The sequence below is a fragment of the Danio rerio genome, chromosome 23 (genome assembly GCF_049306965.1).
Source record: "Danio rerio strain Tuebingen ecotype United States chromosome 23, GRCz12tu, whole genome shotgun sequence".
In the NCBI taxonomy this organism is placed as follows: Eukaryota; Metazoa; Chordata; class Actinopteri; order Cypriniformes; family Danionidae; genus Danio; species Danio rerio.
The window spans coordinates 49,960,822-49,977,500 of NC_133198.1; the positions used below are offsets into that span (position 1 = coordinate 49,960,822).

The 16,679-nt window shown below is 42.2% G+C and overlaps 1 protein-coding gene across 3 annotated transcripts in view; it reads right to left on the reverse strand.

Annotated features, from left to right (window-relative positions):
- Positions 1-2,163: 2,163 nt before the first annotated feature.
- Positions 2,164-16,679, reverse strand: part of syde2 (synapse defective 1, Rho GTPase, homolog 2 (C. elegans)) — a 52,342-nt gene continuing 37,826 nt past the window's right edge. For all 3 annotated transcript variants that reach the window (XM_073939506.1, XM_073939505.1, XM_073939504.1), the window contains exons 4-7: positions 15,313-15,439; positions 11,900-12,081; positions 10,458-10,689; positions 2,164-6,833 (exon numbers count right to left, since the gene is read on the reverse strand). In XM_073939506.1, coding sequence (XP_073795607.1) covers positions 6,205-6,833; positions 10,458-10,689; positions 11,900-12,081; positions 15,313-15,439 — 1,170 coding nt within the window. In that variant the 3' untranslated portion in view covers positions 2,164-6,204. The remainder of the gene's footprint in view (positions 6,834-10,457; positions 10,690-11,899; positions 12,082-15,312; positions 15,440-16,679) is intronic.

Consider the following 16,679-nt stretch of genomic DNA (forward strand, 5'->3'; position numbering starts at 1 on the left):
TGCCAGCTTTATGCCAAATCTGGGCCAGAATTCTTTGCTTACTGGGGCTTGAGCTGGCTGAAAATGAAAAGTCCCAATGCATACACCCTATATTAGTGCGTTAGCTCACTATAGCTCATGCTCAAATCTTGCTTTCTGCCTGTTTGAATGAGGCTGCACATCAGTTCACGAAGGAAACAATCACATCTTCTGTTTAATCCAGCTGCATTAGACGTCTATCTCCACGCTTTCTGTCTTTAATCTCTTCCCGTTGGCTAAACAAAGGCAGTTTTGAGTAACTCTGGCCCAGTTTCAGCCCTGATAAAGCTCTTCTCCTTCAAGCTCCGTCTGCTGCTCTGACAGACGTGTAATTTTACAGCTCTCACCAGCAGAAATGGGCCTGATTTTACAGTATAAACGCTCTTAATGCCTGATGATTATGAAGTGGCGGCCAATCAAAGGTCATCTCTACAGGACAGCCAATCAGAAGGCTCCGTTTGACATCAAAAGGGTCTCTGGGACGTGATTCAGCCAATCAGGCATGTGAAGTTCAGCCAAATGTTGACAGACGCTCGGGATGTTTATCAGAGAGCGCAGGTGCAGAAATCAGCTCACAATCACATTTATCCACAGCATACCTGCGGGAAAACCAGAGTATCACACACTCTCCTGTAAGAGTTCATCAGAATATCTGAAGAGCATCATTTAAATCTCCTCATCACACATGTAGACATCTGACACACTGAAATATAGGCTGATTACATATACATACACTAATAAATACTGCGTTCTACACAATATATTTGTGTTGAGACACCATAAAGGAATTAACTTTTTAGTTTCTACAAATTTAAGTGAACTGAGCATAAAACAATCCAGTTATCCACCAAACAGCTCAAGAATTGTGTTGTTTCAGCTTATTTTCAGCTCAAGCATTCGTCATTTGAGTGCACAATTAATTAATATTTAGATTTCACTTAAATAAAATAAAACAGTCCCATATATATAAAATATATGCAACATACTGTATATTTTGAGACACACATATACACATATATATATACAAACACACACAATTACCGGCCACTTTATTAGGTACACCTGTCCAACTGCTTGTTATGTCTAATCAGCCAATCACATGGCAGCAGCTCACTGCATTTCGGCATGTAGACATGGTCAAGAGGATCTGCTGCAGTTCAGAGTGAGCATCAGAATGGGGAAGAAAGGGGATTTAAGAGACTTTGAACGTGGCATGGTTGCTGCTGCCAGACGGGCTGCTCTGAGTATGTCAGAAACTGCTGATCTACTGGGATTTTCACGCACAACCATCTCTAGGGTTTACAGAGAATGCTCCGACAAAGAGGAAATATCCAGTGAGCGGCAGTTCTGTGGGCGCAAATGCCTTGTTGATGAGGTCAGAGGTCAGAGGAGAATGGCCAGACTGGTTCCAGCTGATAGAAAGGCAACAGTAACTCAAATAAGCACTCGTTACAACCGAGCTCTGCAGAAGAGCATCTCTGAACACACAACACGTCCAACCTTGAGGCGGATGAGCTACAGCAGCAGAAGAGCACACCGGGTGCCGCTCCTGTCAGCTAAGAACAGGAACGGGAGATTGGCATCATGGATGTGCAGCCGACAAATCTGCAGCAACTGTGTGATGCTATCATGACAATATGGAGCAAAATCTCTGAGGAATATTTCCAGTAGCTTGTTGAATCTACGCCATGAAGGATTAAGGCAGATCTGAAGGCAAATGGGGTTTAACCTGGTACTAGTAAGGTGTACCTAATAAAGTGGCCGATGGGTGTGTGTACATATTAGTAATACCAATTCTTAAAAACATATATGTAAGCATCCATTCTTTCAAATTTTCATATGAATGTCTTATATGTTAAACCCAAACATGAAGTTGTATGTCAAGTATGTGATTTGCATATATGATCAGATTTCTATGTGGGCAAATGCACCTGGCAAAAATGAGCTTTGGCAGCCTCACCTGATATTTCAGCCTGTCGTTGATGCATCACAGATCACCAGCTAATGTTCCAGTGACGAATTACAGGAACGCTAGCAAGCGAAACATGAATCCGCAAGAGAAAAACGTGACTCATTGTAGCTGACGGTGCTCATCTGCAAATATACATCCAGACATTTGGAGAAGAACAGGCCAGTCTGCAGGGCTGCATGACACATACACTTTAATATGATCTCAATATCAGTACAAAGAAGATCTGCTTTAGTCATACGTTCATCTCAGCGTCACTTTTACAAAACCGCAGCAAAACAAACAAAAACAAACAAATAAACAAACAGGGGAATGTTTGATCAAAGCAGCTCACCCTGACCCTGGATCAGGAGACCAGATTAAACACCTGACTGGTCACTATAAATATGCATCATTACACATTTCAGAAGCATGCATATTGAAATCAGTTAAATGTTGACACATTTCTTAATGCATAACAGTGCTGTTGCTCATGATGATTATTCATGCTGTTCAAATCTAGCGTGACCGTCCGGAAACAAACCTTCCTTATATTCACTGCATTTAGTGATTTGGGGAAACAGCTGAGAACACAAAATATAGATCTATCGTAATCCAAAATATTTTAGCTTTCTCTATATATATATATATCAAATCTTTAGCTCTTTCACACAACAGACTGGAGCATTTCAGCTGTGGAGAAGCACAATCAGAAACCAACAGCTCGTGTAAAGATCGAGTCTTAACATTCACAAGACCTGCAACATCTACAACCGAGCCATCGAGGCGAGCAGCTGCCAAATGGAACACAACAGAAATTCACTGTAATTAAAATAATCTCTATCTACACGCATAAATACGTCCCGCTGTGGGAGACTCTGAGAAAAACACTTTATTATTTTTTGACCGTAAAGCTTTTGACCATGCAACGCTCAAATTTCCTGCACGTGACCATAAAATACCCCCAAATCCCTCCCCATTCTGTGACTATGGGTTATATAATTATATAGATCCAACAATATACACATACATATACTCAAGGCTGATCTACAGGCCGAATACTACAAGGTAGCTGATGAACAATTAAATACGCACAAACTGAAGTGTGTCATGGAAAACACATATCCCGACTATACTCATACATACACATACGCATGTCTGTTAAATACTGATGAGCTTGAATCCCTGGACTGCTGAGAATGATGCAATTGTGCATCTAATGATGTCATTGTGTTGCCATGGTGACAACATTTCGATTGCGTTTTTAATTTTGACTGGATTCAGCGTGTTTAGGGTGCACCCGTTCCAAAGCCAAAAAGAGTCTGCGATTTTAAGTTATGTTTAATTTAAAAATGTATTTTCTTCTGTTAAAGTTCTGCCTAGCTAGTATTACATATTTATTTTACTATTTACTACTATGTCCGTAGCTTGTTTAGGGGACGTTTAAAGTATTTTTACAGGGAGGATAAAAACTCAAACAGTTGCTGTTTTAATCTCATGAGACCGAAATCAACTAGACCCGCAGCATCAGTCGCTCCCCGATCGGAAATGGGCTCGGGTGCCTGAAAATGCTCTTAGAAAGCCACATTCATGCAAAATCACTCCAACACATGTGCTGGAAAGTTAAAAGCTAGTTAAAAACCTTAATCAGCTGGTTTAAGTGCATTTAATAAGAAGGTACCTTTCCAAGAGCAAGATTAGTCGGCCCTGGATGAGAATGTAAGGTTAGACATATAGAGAAAGGAAGGTGCAATGACCTCACGTTACTCCTTAAATCCACATTAACTTGGTGATTTTGGCATTTGAGACCCCAGATGTTATGTAGTGTTTAGTATCATAGGGTTGATGTCAGGTAAGTCTGGCCAATCCTACTCCAGGTGATCTGCTTCTTAAAGCGAATGCCAAGACTCTGATTAGCTGGTTGGAGCAGGGACTCCAGGAGCAGGACTGGACAACCCTGGAGTTTAGGGTGTAAGTTCAGGATTTGACTTTAAGAGTTGTGGGAGTAGAGTGCAGGAATCTCAGGTAACATCATCAGGTAAGATCATCTGCATTTGAAACTCCTGATGAAAGTTTGGGGGGTAAGATACTCAACCCTACGCCTGGTGCACCCAATACCATTTAAATAGAGTTTAAATAGAGTTTAAGCTGAAGGTGGCCTTCCTGGAGCAAAACAGGACACAGCTGTGTAAGGGTCTAAGGGTTAGGGAAATAAATGTTTTCTTTAGATAAGAGAGTACTGGGATCTGGAACTACTGACCAATATCACCCTTACTAGATCATCTGTGTTCAGGAGCCCTGGTGTAGGGGTGGGGTTGTGATGTTTGCTACTCCTGGTGATATACCTCATCTTTACCATAGGACACAGGTGTCAAACTCAGTTCCAAAAGGGCTGCAGCTCTGCACAGTTTAGTTCCAACCCTAATTAAACACACCTGATCAAACTAATTGAGTCCTTCAGGCTTGTTTGAAATCTACAGGTAATTGTGTTGGAGCAGGGTTGGAACTAAACTGTGCAGGGCTTCGGCCCTCCAGGAATTGAGTTTGACACCCCTGCCATAGGACTTAGATTTGCTGGTTTAAGAGTAGTTCAGAGTTTATGGAGTGGAGTGCAGGAATCTTAACACTACCAGATAACACCATCTAACTAGATTTAGGGAGTCCAAACTCGGTCCTGGAAGGCCGGTGTCCGGCAGAGTTTAGCTCCAACTTGCTTCAACATGCCCGCCAGAATGTTTAACACACAGCTTAAGACCTTGATTAGCTAGTTCATGTGTGTCTAATCAGGGTAGGAGCTGCAGAACGCCAGACCTCCAAGACCAAGTTTGGCCACCTCTGAACTAGATCATCTGCTTTCGAGGGTTCTGAAGGATTAGGGGGTAAGGTACTCAGTCCCACTCCTGGTGAACCAAGATCTTGATTATCTAGTTTAATCTAGTGTGTTTAGGTGGAGCTGAAGCTGGCCTTGCTGGAGCAGGAGAGAACACTCCTATGGTTAGGATGAAAAGGTTATAGGACAGTGTTAGGGCCCCACTAAACTTCAAGCTAAAATCTCTCTGTGAATGATTATACAGGTGCAGATACACCTGTACAGCTCTGCTACTCCACTCTTTTCCATTGACCCATGGTAGCTTGAAGGTCTTTAGGAGCAGAAATGAACTCTCCACAAAAGTTTGCTTTGGTGAGTTGTATCAAACTGCATAAACTCTAAAAGAATCTGCTTTCAGTCTGCTTTGTTTGAAATTATAATTCAGTTTGTTTTTTGTTTGAAGTATGGGGCCTTTATGAATTAAAAGATTAAAAAATAGGGAGTTTTGATCTGTAACTACCGGCCAGAGCTTTTCAGGAGCAGGACTGGACAGTTAGGGTGTAAGTTTAGGACATAACTTTCAGAATTTTAAACACTGCAGAATACAGGATTCTCAAACTATCAGGTAACCCCACCTAACTAGATCACCTGCATTTGAGACTCCTGAGGAAAGTTTGGGAGAAAGGTACTCAATCCCACTCCTGGTGAACTCAAGACCTTGATTGCTAGTTACGGTGTGTTTAAACAGAGCTGAAGCTGGCCTTCCTGGAGCAGGACGGGATTAGGGGGTGAGGGTTAGTTCAGAATAAAGGTATATATTTAAAGTTTAGGCATCTGGAATCTCAAAGTATCATCCACTCTGTAAGGTAATCTGCATTTTAGATGACTGAAATGAAGTTTAGATTCATAGTGTTGGGTTTACAGCAGGGTACTCAATCTTGATCTACTTCTTGAAGTAAATCCTAAGCCCTTGATGAGCTGGTTCAAGTCTGTCTACAGGGTTGAACCTGGTTCAAGCCAGATCTCATTGAGCAGTATTGAGTAATCCTGGTTAATGACCCGGGATCTATCTGTAGTACCGAGTTCTCCCATTGTAAGGCTTCACGCCTGTACCTGAACGAGCCGTACCTCTAACGGCAGGCCCCGTAAGTGCATTGGTTTATAATGTTATGTACCTCCGTAGAAAGTAAAAAGCTCTCGCTGTCGTAAGCACCACCTTAACACAATGAAGGCACCTGGTGCACCCCTAGGGGTTCAATGACTTCTTCTCATAAGAAGAAAAACAAGAGATCAACAACACAGACCAGGAGACAAACAAAAACACAAATCAGATGTGAGGAATGTCTTCTTGTACATGCATCCCATAGGAGCAAGAACGTTCCATGTCTCTAGGGCTGCACCACCACATATCGACCGTCCTGCAAAAGAGTCAGTACCCTAGGTTGAGCTTGTTCTTGTTAAGTTCCAACTCCAGGTTGCCGATAAGTGTGTCGATGCTCTCCTGCAGATCCCGCAGGTTGACTCTATTGCTTAGTACTGGGCTGATCTCCTGGATCTTCATGTAGGCCTGATAAGTGTGCTCTTTGGGTCGGTGCTCCATGGGATCTGGCAGGATCTCGTCGCAGGAGCTAATAGACAGCGGTTCCTCTATTTGTAGCCTGTCTAATCCTCCCGTCTCATCTTCATCACTCTCATCTTCCTCCTCCTCAATCTGCATTTCCTCAACCCTCTCCACTGCCTCCTCCACCTCAGGAAACTCTTCTTCATCTGCAGAACTCTTCGGTAGGTCCTCCTGGCCTGTGTTTAGAGGCTCTTCGCTGGGAACATCATCATAGTCGGCCTCCTCCAGGCTGGTCTGCTGCAGGTACGAGTCCTGGCATCCGCTCCAGTCTCCAGCGTATCGGTTACTGGGACTGTCTAATCGACCCGCTCGAGGCCGCAGTACCCCAGTCACGTGCACCTCAGTGAGATTCAGCACCTGCGGACGCTCTTTCCTCCTTCGTACAGCAGTCGCCGCCACTGGAACTGGAGATGAAGGTTTACCGTGAGTATCCACAACTACAACAGACAGAAAAGCAATGCATTTAATGATCTGACTGCACATTATGAAATGTACTGTTAGTCTCAGTCTGTTCACTTTAAGGATATCAATTAGCCAGTGTGCTCCAAAGCACTCCAACACATGTGCTGGAAAGTTTAAAGCTAGTTAAAAACCTTAATCAGCTGGTTCAAGTGCATTTAATAAGAAGGTACCTTTCCAAGAGCAAGATTAGACAACCCTGGATGATAATGTAAGGTTAGACATATAGAGAAAGGAAGGTGCAATGACCTCAAGTTACTCCTTAAATCCACATCAACTTGTTAATTTTGGCATTTGAGACTCCAGATGTTATGTAGTGTTTAGTATCATAGGGTTGAGGTTAGGTAAGTCTGGCCAATCCTACTCCAGGTGATCTGCTTCTTAAAGCGAATGCCAAGACTCTGATTAGCTGGTTGGAGCAGGGACTCCAGGAGCAGGACTGGACAACCCTGGAGTTTAGGGTGGAAGTTCAGGATTTGACTTGAAGAGTTGTGGGAGTAGAGTGCAGGAATCTCAGGTAACATCATCAGGTAAGATCATCTGCATTTGAGACTCCTGATGAAAGTTTGGGGGGTAAGATACTCAACCCTACACCTGGTGCACCCAATACCATTTAAATAGAGTTTAAATACAGCTTAAGCTGAAGTTGGCCTTCCTGGAGCAAAACAGGACACAGCTGTGTAAGGGTCTAAGGGTTAGGGTCTGACCAAATTCATGTTTAGCAAATATAAAACTAATATAAACATACGAAGCTTGTAGTTTGTCACTTCCGCCCAAATGGATCAACAATTTCTGTGACGTCTTCTCATACTTCAGTTTCTCATCATATCTTCTGACCAATCAAATCCTCTCTATTATCTGACATGCCCCGCCCCCTTCTTCTCATTGGCTTAGCTCTCTCACTGACAGAGCGATTAGCCATTTTTTTCAAAGGGGTGGAGCTACTTTATGCCCCACCCTCTCTGCATTTTTCAGTTGAGATTACGTCAAACATCAAACTAACATATTGACTTCCACTCAAAATTAAAACCGCAATTAAAAACACCACTTTATCATCTGCTAAACTGAACTACACTACTTAGTCAGTGCTACTTACTCCCCGGCAGTGTTTCTATAATAAAAAAAAACAGATTCAAAACCCCAAACAAGCCTGACTACTGACACCAGCTCAGATATAAAACATGCAATAAACCCTGCTAGACCTGGTGGAGGACAGAAAAGCAGAACACACCATCTGTAGCTTCTACTTGGATAAATGTGCATGCTAGCAAGAGCTGAAGGGCTAGCAGAAGAGTCACGGATCACACCAGTTTAATCCTGTTTACCTTTCCTGATTTACCTGTCCTGATCACCTCTAAACCTCTGATGACTTCAGCATGAGCAAAACAAGCTAAATGGACATACACTACACAAGCAGGCGACACGGTCAAGGTCACTGGTTCAAGCCTCGGCTGGCTCAGTTTGTGTTTCTGTGTGGAGTTTGCATGTTCTCCCTGTGTTGGTGTGGGTTTCCTCTGGGTGCTCCGGTTTCCCCCACAGTCCAAACACATGCGCTATAGGGGAATTGGGTAGGCTAAACTGGCCGTAGTGTATAAATGTGTGTGTATGGGTGTTTCCCATAGATGAGTTGCAGCTGGAAGGGCATCCACTGTGTAAAACATATGCTGGAATAGTTGGTGGTTCATTCCGCTGTGGTGACCCCAGATTAATAAAGGGACTAAGCTGAAAAGAAAATGAATGAGTGAACTACACAAGTGAGTGCTACATAATCAGCGCAGTAGCTCTGCCGTTTGACTAGTAAATAATGCAACAGCAGGTTTAGGGGGATGACGTCTGTACACACAGTTACGCATGAGCTGGGCTTAACTTAATTAGTTAATCAGTGGACATTATCTGTGCTGGTTAATCAGCGCTGTGTGTTCAGACTATAACAGAGGGGTCTGCTTTAGATAATGATGGTTAGATCACAGGTGTCAAACTCAGTTCCTGGAGGGCCGCAGCTCTGCACAGTTTAGTTCCAACCCTAATTAAACACACCTGATCAAACTAATTGAGTCCTTCAGGCTTGTTTGAAACCTACAGGTAAGTGTGTCGGAGCAGGGTTGGAACTAAACTGTGCAGGGCTTCAGCCCTCCAGGAATTGAGTTTGACACCCCTGGTTTAGATTCTCGCTGTAAGGACACATATATTTAAATGGCATACAACTGGAATATATAAGTGAGTGTGTTTGGTGTGTTCGGAGGCTCCTCTGAAGGCTGACTGTGGGGAAGATCGGCCAGAGTTGAAGGTTAACAGAGGAATGTGTGTAATTATAGTGTGTGTGTTTTTACTGCAGTACTGAACGAGTCACGCACACTACACACAGATATACAGAGTGATCAAAACACACACTGCAGATCTGCCCTCACTACACAACCCTTATACATATAGACACACACACAACATCACTATAGCCGTCACAACACTCGCTACAGTGCATCAGCACAAGGGCAGACACCAGACTGTGGAGAAATAAAGCGGTCCTAGAACAGAGCCCTGAGGCACTCCTTACAGCTACAACTGACTTATACAGCTTCACTTTAATGAACGTCAACTGACAATGAACATTATATTAGTAAATAAAATAAATACAGGGTTTATACAGACACAGCCTAATGAAAATCAAGGACTTTTAAGCACTTTTTCCAGCAGCTATTTTTATTTTCAAGACTGACACGCAGTATATTGAACACCTGAAATGTATTGCCAGCAACCCATAAAAATATTGCATAGGAACTATCTATTGATTTATACAAAAAATGTATAAAATATAATAATTAATTAATAATATATTGATAATTAATAAAATAATAAACCAAGCCTGACACGCACCGTATTATGTCTTCTCAGCAATTTATAAAAATACTGCATAGGAACTATATTGATTTATACAAATAAAAACCATTAATAACAATAATTATTATTTTTATTAATCATATATTAATAATATAATAAACCTGCACTAAATGTGCATGTAAATTTTGAAATTGTATTTCTTGATTTTCCCTCACAGATGGAAAGAGAACAGAATATTTGTACTCAACATAAAAAACAATTACACTGATATAATAATACAAATTTTTGAAAATAATACTAATACTAATACTAAAAAAACTACTCTGAGTACTAGTTAGTTACGTTGAACAAAAAAATCAGATTTTCATTATGGCCCTTTTTTAAGTATAAACTTATTTAAATGGTTTAATTGCTTAAATCACAGGGCTACATATAGAAATTTACACTAACAATAATACTGGTCGATTTCTCCTTTCATGACAATTAATCTTTAATTAAACAGCACAGGCAAAACTACCACATACTTTTTAAGACCATAGAGAGACTTTTTTTCTGATAATTGCATACAAAACCTCGTTAATTTTAAGCCCTTTTTAACTAAGCAAGCCAGCTTTCCAGGTATTCCAGGCCTTGAATTTCTGAAAGCCTAATTCAAGCACTTTAAGCAGCTCGTATGAAGCCTGTAAATAAGAATCTGGTCTGCTGAGATGATGATGATAATGACTGATGATAATAATGATGATGATGGTGGTGGTGATGAAGCTGACCTGGCCACAGCTGCAGCAGGTAGTGCAGCACCTCGATGTGCTTCTTGAAGTGCAGAGCGCTGGCCAGCTCCTCAGAGTCGATGAAGACGCGCTTGGCCTGACTGGACGCCTCCTGCCGCTGACTCAGCAGAACCGGCCCGAAACACACCGCCAGATTCTGACACGGCATCTTGTTGAGCTCGTGATGAGACGCCACACGCTTCAGGTGGTCCAGCAGCTTCTTCAGACTCGCCTGATGAACACACACACACACACATATTTACAGATGAGGACACACACACATATATACACATGTATATATACAGCTGAAGTCAGTCAGAAGTCAGCTGGTGGTTTATGAGGACTCTCCACAAGCGTAATGCATTTTATACAGTAAAAACACTTTACATGTCCCTCTCCCTCGCCCACCCCTAAACCCAACCCTCACAGCAACCCTGTGGATATTTATTAATGTGAAAAACACTGATTAAATATGATTATTAAAAGCATTTTGAATTATGAGGACACCATACATGTCCTCATAAACCACCTCCATTTTTTAATTCAAACCTAGTCTTGTGTTTCAGGAACACAGATAATATCTGCTCTTCTAGTTGTTGATCTGGTGTCAGAAGTGTCTCTATGAAAGGTGAAGGCCTCTAGATTTTGCTGATTTGAGTTCAATAAATCTGATCATGTCTTGATGTTGACTGATTTGATGAGGACAGTGCGGTCTGACTCTGCTCAGACTAAAGTGTCATCACTGAACCTTCAATAATGTCCAGTATAGAATATAAAGTCCTGCTGCAGTGGAGACAGAATGAATATTGTGTCTGACTCCATCATGAGCTTGGAGGACTGCATCCATACATCTCTGACATGACTCACATCACTGATTAATAAAGTCATCTGGAATGAAGAAGAAAGCTTCAGCAGGATCCCAGAGTTCATCAAGAGTCTTTGTGTTCATCTTCAACGCCTCCTCCTTCATCAGCTCAATAATGTTGATATCTGGTGACTGGGCTGGCCAATCCTGGAGCACTCTCTGCTTTCAGGAGCTTTGATGTGGAGGCTGGAGTATGAGGAGCGCTATCCTGCTGGAGAATTGTCCCTCTCCTGTGGTTTGTAATGTCTCTCCATACTGAATGAACCCCAAACCATGACTTCTCCTTCACCAAACTTGACTGATTTCCATGAGAATCTTGCTTCATGCTGGTTCCATTAGGTCTTCTGCAGTATTGGTGATGATTGATGCAGATCAGCAGATGATCCAGCAGAGAAACACACCTCAGACACTTTCATACATCATCAACTAGAAGACCCGATAGTATCTGCTGCTCTTACAGCTCGAGGATCCAGCACAAGACTTGTGTCAGCTAGTGTATATCATAACCATTATACATGTCTTCATAAACCCAATAGACCAGCACACACACAAACACACACACACAAACACACACTACCTTCTCCACATCAGGCAGGATGTCCAGCAGGCTGACGGTGAGCTGGGAGTCGGCTGGTGTGTTTTCACAGCCGGCGTTTCCCATCAGCAGCGGCCGCTTCATCATGGCCTCCAGAACACACTCATACAGCTGCTGCGTGATGAGCGGATGCGGGAGCTCACGGAGGTAATCTTTCAGCACTCCTGCACACACGCGCACACACACACACAACATCACTACACAATGGTCCTAGAACAGAGCCCTGAGGCACTCCTTACAGACTGAACTTACTCATACAGCTTCATTTAAATGAACTTAAACTAACAATAAACAATAAATAAATTTAAAAATTCATATATTTCTGTCTTTTTCTTTTCGTTAAACAATTGTTTTGTATTGCTTAAAGGTCACATATTAACAGAACTTCTGTATGAGTGTGCTTTGAGTACTGATGGAGCATGTTTGCAGAGGTGGATTGAGCTGATAGAGATGCACAGGCAGATTGAGCTCTGCAGCTAAAAACCTCCTATCAGCAGAAATGAGTTAAAACTGAACAGAATGTGTGCAGGTGAGAAAGGCTGAGACTTTAATGTTGAGCAGAGAATTCGTAGAAAAAGCAGACGCATGTATGGGTGTGGCCAATGGAGGACTGGAGAATGATTGACAAGTGACGAACTTCACTAAACTCCACCTGCCGGTATAAGCTGAAGTCAGGAAATGAAAACTGTTGCGCATTGTTTGCTGTAAATCGAATTATTGTTTATATTGTTTGCATATTACAAATAATTATTATGTGTATCCAATGAATTGCTATTATGTTAAACCTTAAAGAAAAACCTCTGCTGATCTTTTTCACTGAACACGCATGGAATTGAGTATAAATTCCAACAGCACACACACGTTTTAAATTAGTAAATAAAATAAATGTGAATAAAAAAAATCTAATAAATAAAAATATTTAAATTAATAACTGTAGCTAAATGGAAACAATTGATAAATGTAAAAACAAATACAAATAATTGAACAGATTGTTTTCCAAGTGATGGTTTGCAGCTGGAGGGCATCCGCTGTGTAAAAAATATGTTGGATGAGTTGGCGGTTCATTCCGCTGTGGCGACCCCAGATTAAAAAAGGGACTAAGAACATAAAATAATAGAAACAGAACAATAAAACATAAAAAATATACAGTAATTTAAGTTTATTAAATTTAACTATTAAATAAAAACAAATTAAAAAAATTAAATTATCAAAAACATTTCCTTAGTACAGGGACAGCACTCAGGTCTCTGGTTTGAGCCTCGGCTGTGTCAGTTGGTGTTTCTGTGTGGAGTTTGCATGTTCTCCCCATGTTGGTGTGGGTTTCCTCCAGGTGCTCCGGTTTCCCCCACAGTCCAAACACATGCGCTATAGGGGAACTGATCAACTACACTATCGGTAGAGTGTGTGTGTGAGAGAGAATGAGTGTGTATGGGTGTTTCCCAGTACTGGGTTGCAGCTGGAAAGGCATCCACTGTGTAAAACAGATGCTGGAATAGTTGGTGGTTCACTTCACTGTGGTGACCCCTGATTTGTAAATGGACTAAGCTGAAGGAGAATGAATGAATATTTAGTCCAGTACTGTGAGCAGCAGGAAAACTGTGTGAGTGTAAACGGTTGAAAACTCTGTTATTGTGTTAATTAAAGTAAACGCGCTCACACACACATTTACGCATGCTGTTGGGAAGGTGTGTTCTGATGTCTGATGTTGTGACAGACCGCTATTGGTGGATTGAACAGATTGTCCCGCCCTTAAGCTCATGCTATTGGCTGATTCAGAGGGCAGAATTCGCTGTCAGGCGGCTCAGTAAAGCAGATCAGTGTGTGTGAGTGTGTTATTCCTCAACTGGAGGAGATTATGGGATGTGTCTGCAGTATAAATGGTCATTAGTTCTGGAGAGATGTGCAGATTCACACACACACACACACACACACAAAGAAGCTAATATCTGTGTGTGTGTGTGTGTGTGTGTGTGTGTGTGTGTGTGAGCAGGGCTGTGAAAGGCTGGCCTAGTTCCCGATGCTCGCTGCGCCTGCAGCCAGAGGAAGCTCTATTGTTGATCCGCTCTGGAATTCAGCCCGGAATGCAGAGCTCAGAACAATGAGGAGACTCAGACACAGACTTCACACCTGAACAACTACTGCACCGTTACACACACACACACACACACACACACACACACACACACACACACACACACAGACACACACACAAACACACAGATTCACCCATAAACACGCACACACACACACACACACACACACACACACACACACACAGATCCACACAGATAAACACACACATTTAAACACACACACACACACACACACACACACACACACACACACACACAGATAAACACACACATTTAAACACATACACACACACACACACACACACATAAACACACACACACAGACACACAAATACATACATTTAAGCACTCACACACACACACACACACACACACACACACACACAAACACACAGATTCACCCATAAACACACACACACACACACAGATCCACACAGATAAACACACACATTTAAACACACACACACACACACACACACACACACACACACACACACACACACATAAACACACACACACACACACACATACACACATACACACACACACACAGAGACAAACACATAATCACACACACACACACACACACATATTTACACACACAAACGCACAGATACACACATAAACACACAAACACACACACACACACACACACACATAAATACACACAAACGCACAGATACATACATAAACATACAAACACACACACACACACACACAAATACATATATATACACAAACACACAGATACACACATAAACACACACACACACACACACACACACACACACACACACACACACACACACACACACACACACACACAAACACACATATATACACACATAAACACAAAAAGACACACACACACACATAAATACATATATATACACAAACACACACATACACACACACACACACACACACACACACACACAGCCCAAAAAAGGCAATAACTGATCATTTTCCTCAGCAATAATCATCTAAAGATGTGAGTTTGATTCAGATCAGGGGTTTGTTTACATTCTGTTCTCCAATATGGCCGACTGATGAAACCCTCTATAGCTGTGTTTCTCAACCACGCTCCTGGAGGCCCACCAGCACTGCATGTTTTGGGTGTCTCCTTTGTCTGTCAAAGCCCTTACAGGTCTTTGTCCCTGCTAATGAGCTGATGACCTGAATCAGATGTGTTTGGTTAAGGAGAAATGTGCAGAGCCGGTGGTCCTCCAGGAACGTGGTTGAGAGACACTACTCTACAGTGCCGCACTCTGTACTCTGCAGTGTGCTGTGGATGAGCTGTACCTGTGATGACGTTAATGTCTGGATAGTTGCTTTCCGAGAGCTCCACGCTGTGACTGTCTCTCTCGAAAGCTTCGCGCAGCTCCTTCTTCACCGCAGCAGAACCGCAGAGACGGTACAGACCCACCACCTGTCAATCAAACACACAACCTTTAGACAACCTCACTACAACCATCACAACACATTGATTCAACTACCTACAAATAAACACACCGGGCTGTAATATGTGGAGCACTGTGAGGGAAATAAAGCGGTCCTAGAACAGAGCCCTGAGGCACTCCATACAGATACAACTGACTCATACAGCTTCATTCAATAACTAAAACTGACAATAAACAATAATCCTGCAGCATTTAGTACTTTCATATTCAGTCTTTTAGCAGATGCTTCAGTCCAGCGTGATTTGCACATGAGGAAAGCATCAGTCAACTGATAGCAGAGAGGCAAAACTCACAGAAAGGGCCACTAATACAGGTTTCTGGTGTTGCTGGACAAATATACGCAAGAGTAGTGAGAGATTAAGAAACAATACAGAGTTTTAATATGTTGTGTTTAAAGAGGTTATGATGAGGTTTTAGCTGCCTTTTGGTGACATAAAGTGAGTTTAGAGGTAAAATGAAAGATTTTTATACTACTATGCTAGTTTTTTAGCTCCTGGAGCACAACTCTGCCTTAGACATGAATGAATGCATAAATATAGAAAAGATTACATGCGTAAATATCCACATCAATATCTGCATATATGCCCAAACTATAACAACAACTACATGCATGACCAAACAAACAAATCAATAATATTATTCATTCATTTATTCAACTTATTCCCTTTATTCACCACAGTGGAATGAATCGCCAACTATTCCAGCATATGTTTTGCACAGCGGACGCCCTTCCAGCTGCAACCTATTACTGGGAAACACCCATACACACTAATACAGTACGGCCAGTGTAGTTGATCAGTTCCTCTATAGCGCATGTGTTTGGACTGTGGGGGAAACCGGAGCACCCGGAGGAAACCCACGCCAACACGGGGAGAACATGCAAACTCCACACAGATACGCCAACTGACCCAGCCGAGACTCAAACCAGAGACCTGAGTGCTGTGAGGTGACAGTGCTAACCATTGAGCCACCATGCCGCCCTATTATTATACATTATTACACTAATAAATGACTGCACGAGTGTAACACCAGCAGCATTTACAGTTTCTCATTGTAGTGTTAGACACGCCAACACGGGGAGAACATGCAAACTCCACACAGAAACGCCAACTGACCCAGCCGAGACTCAAACCAGCGACCTTGTTGCTGTGAGGCGAACGTGCTACCCAATCATAAACGCACACATAAAGAAGAAAATAACAGCTTAAA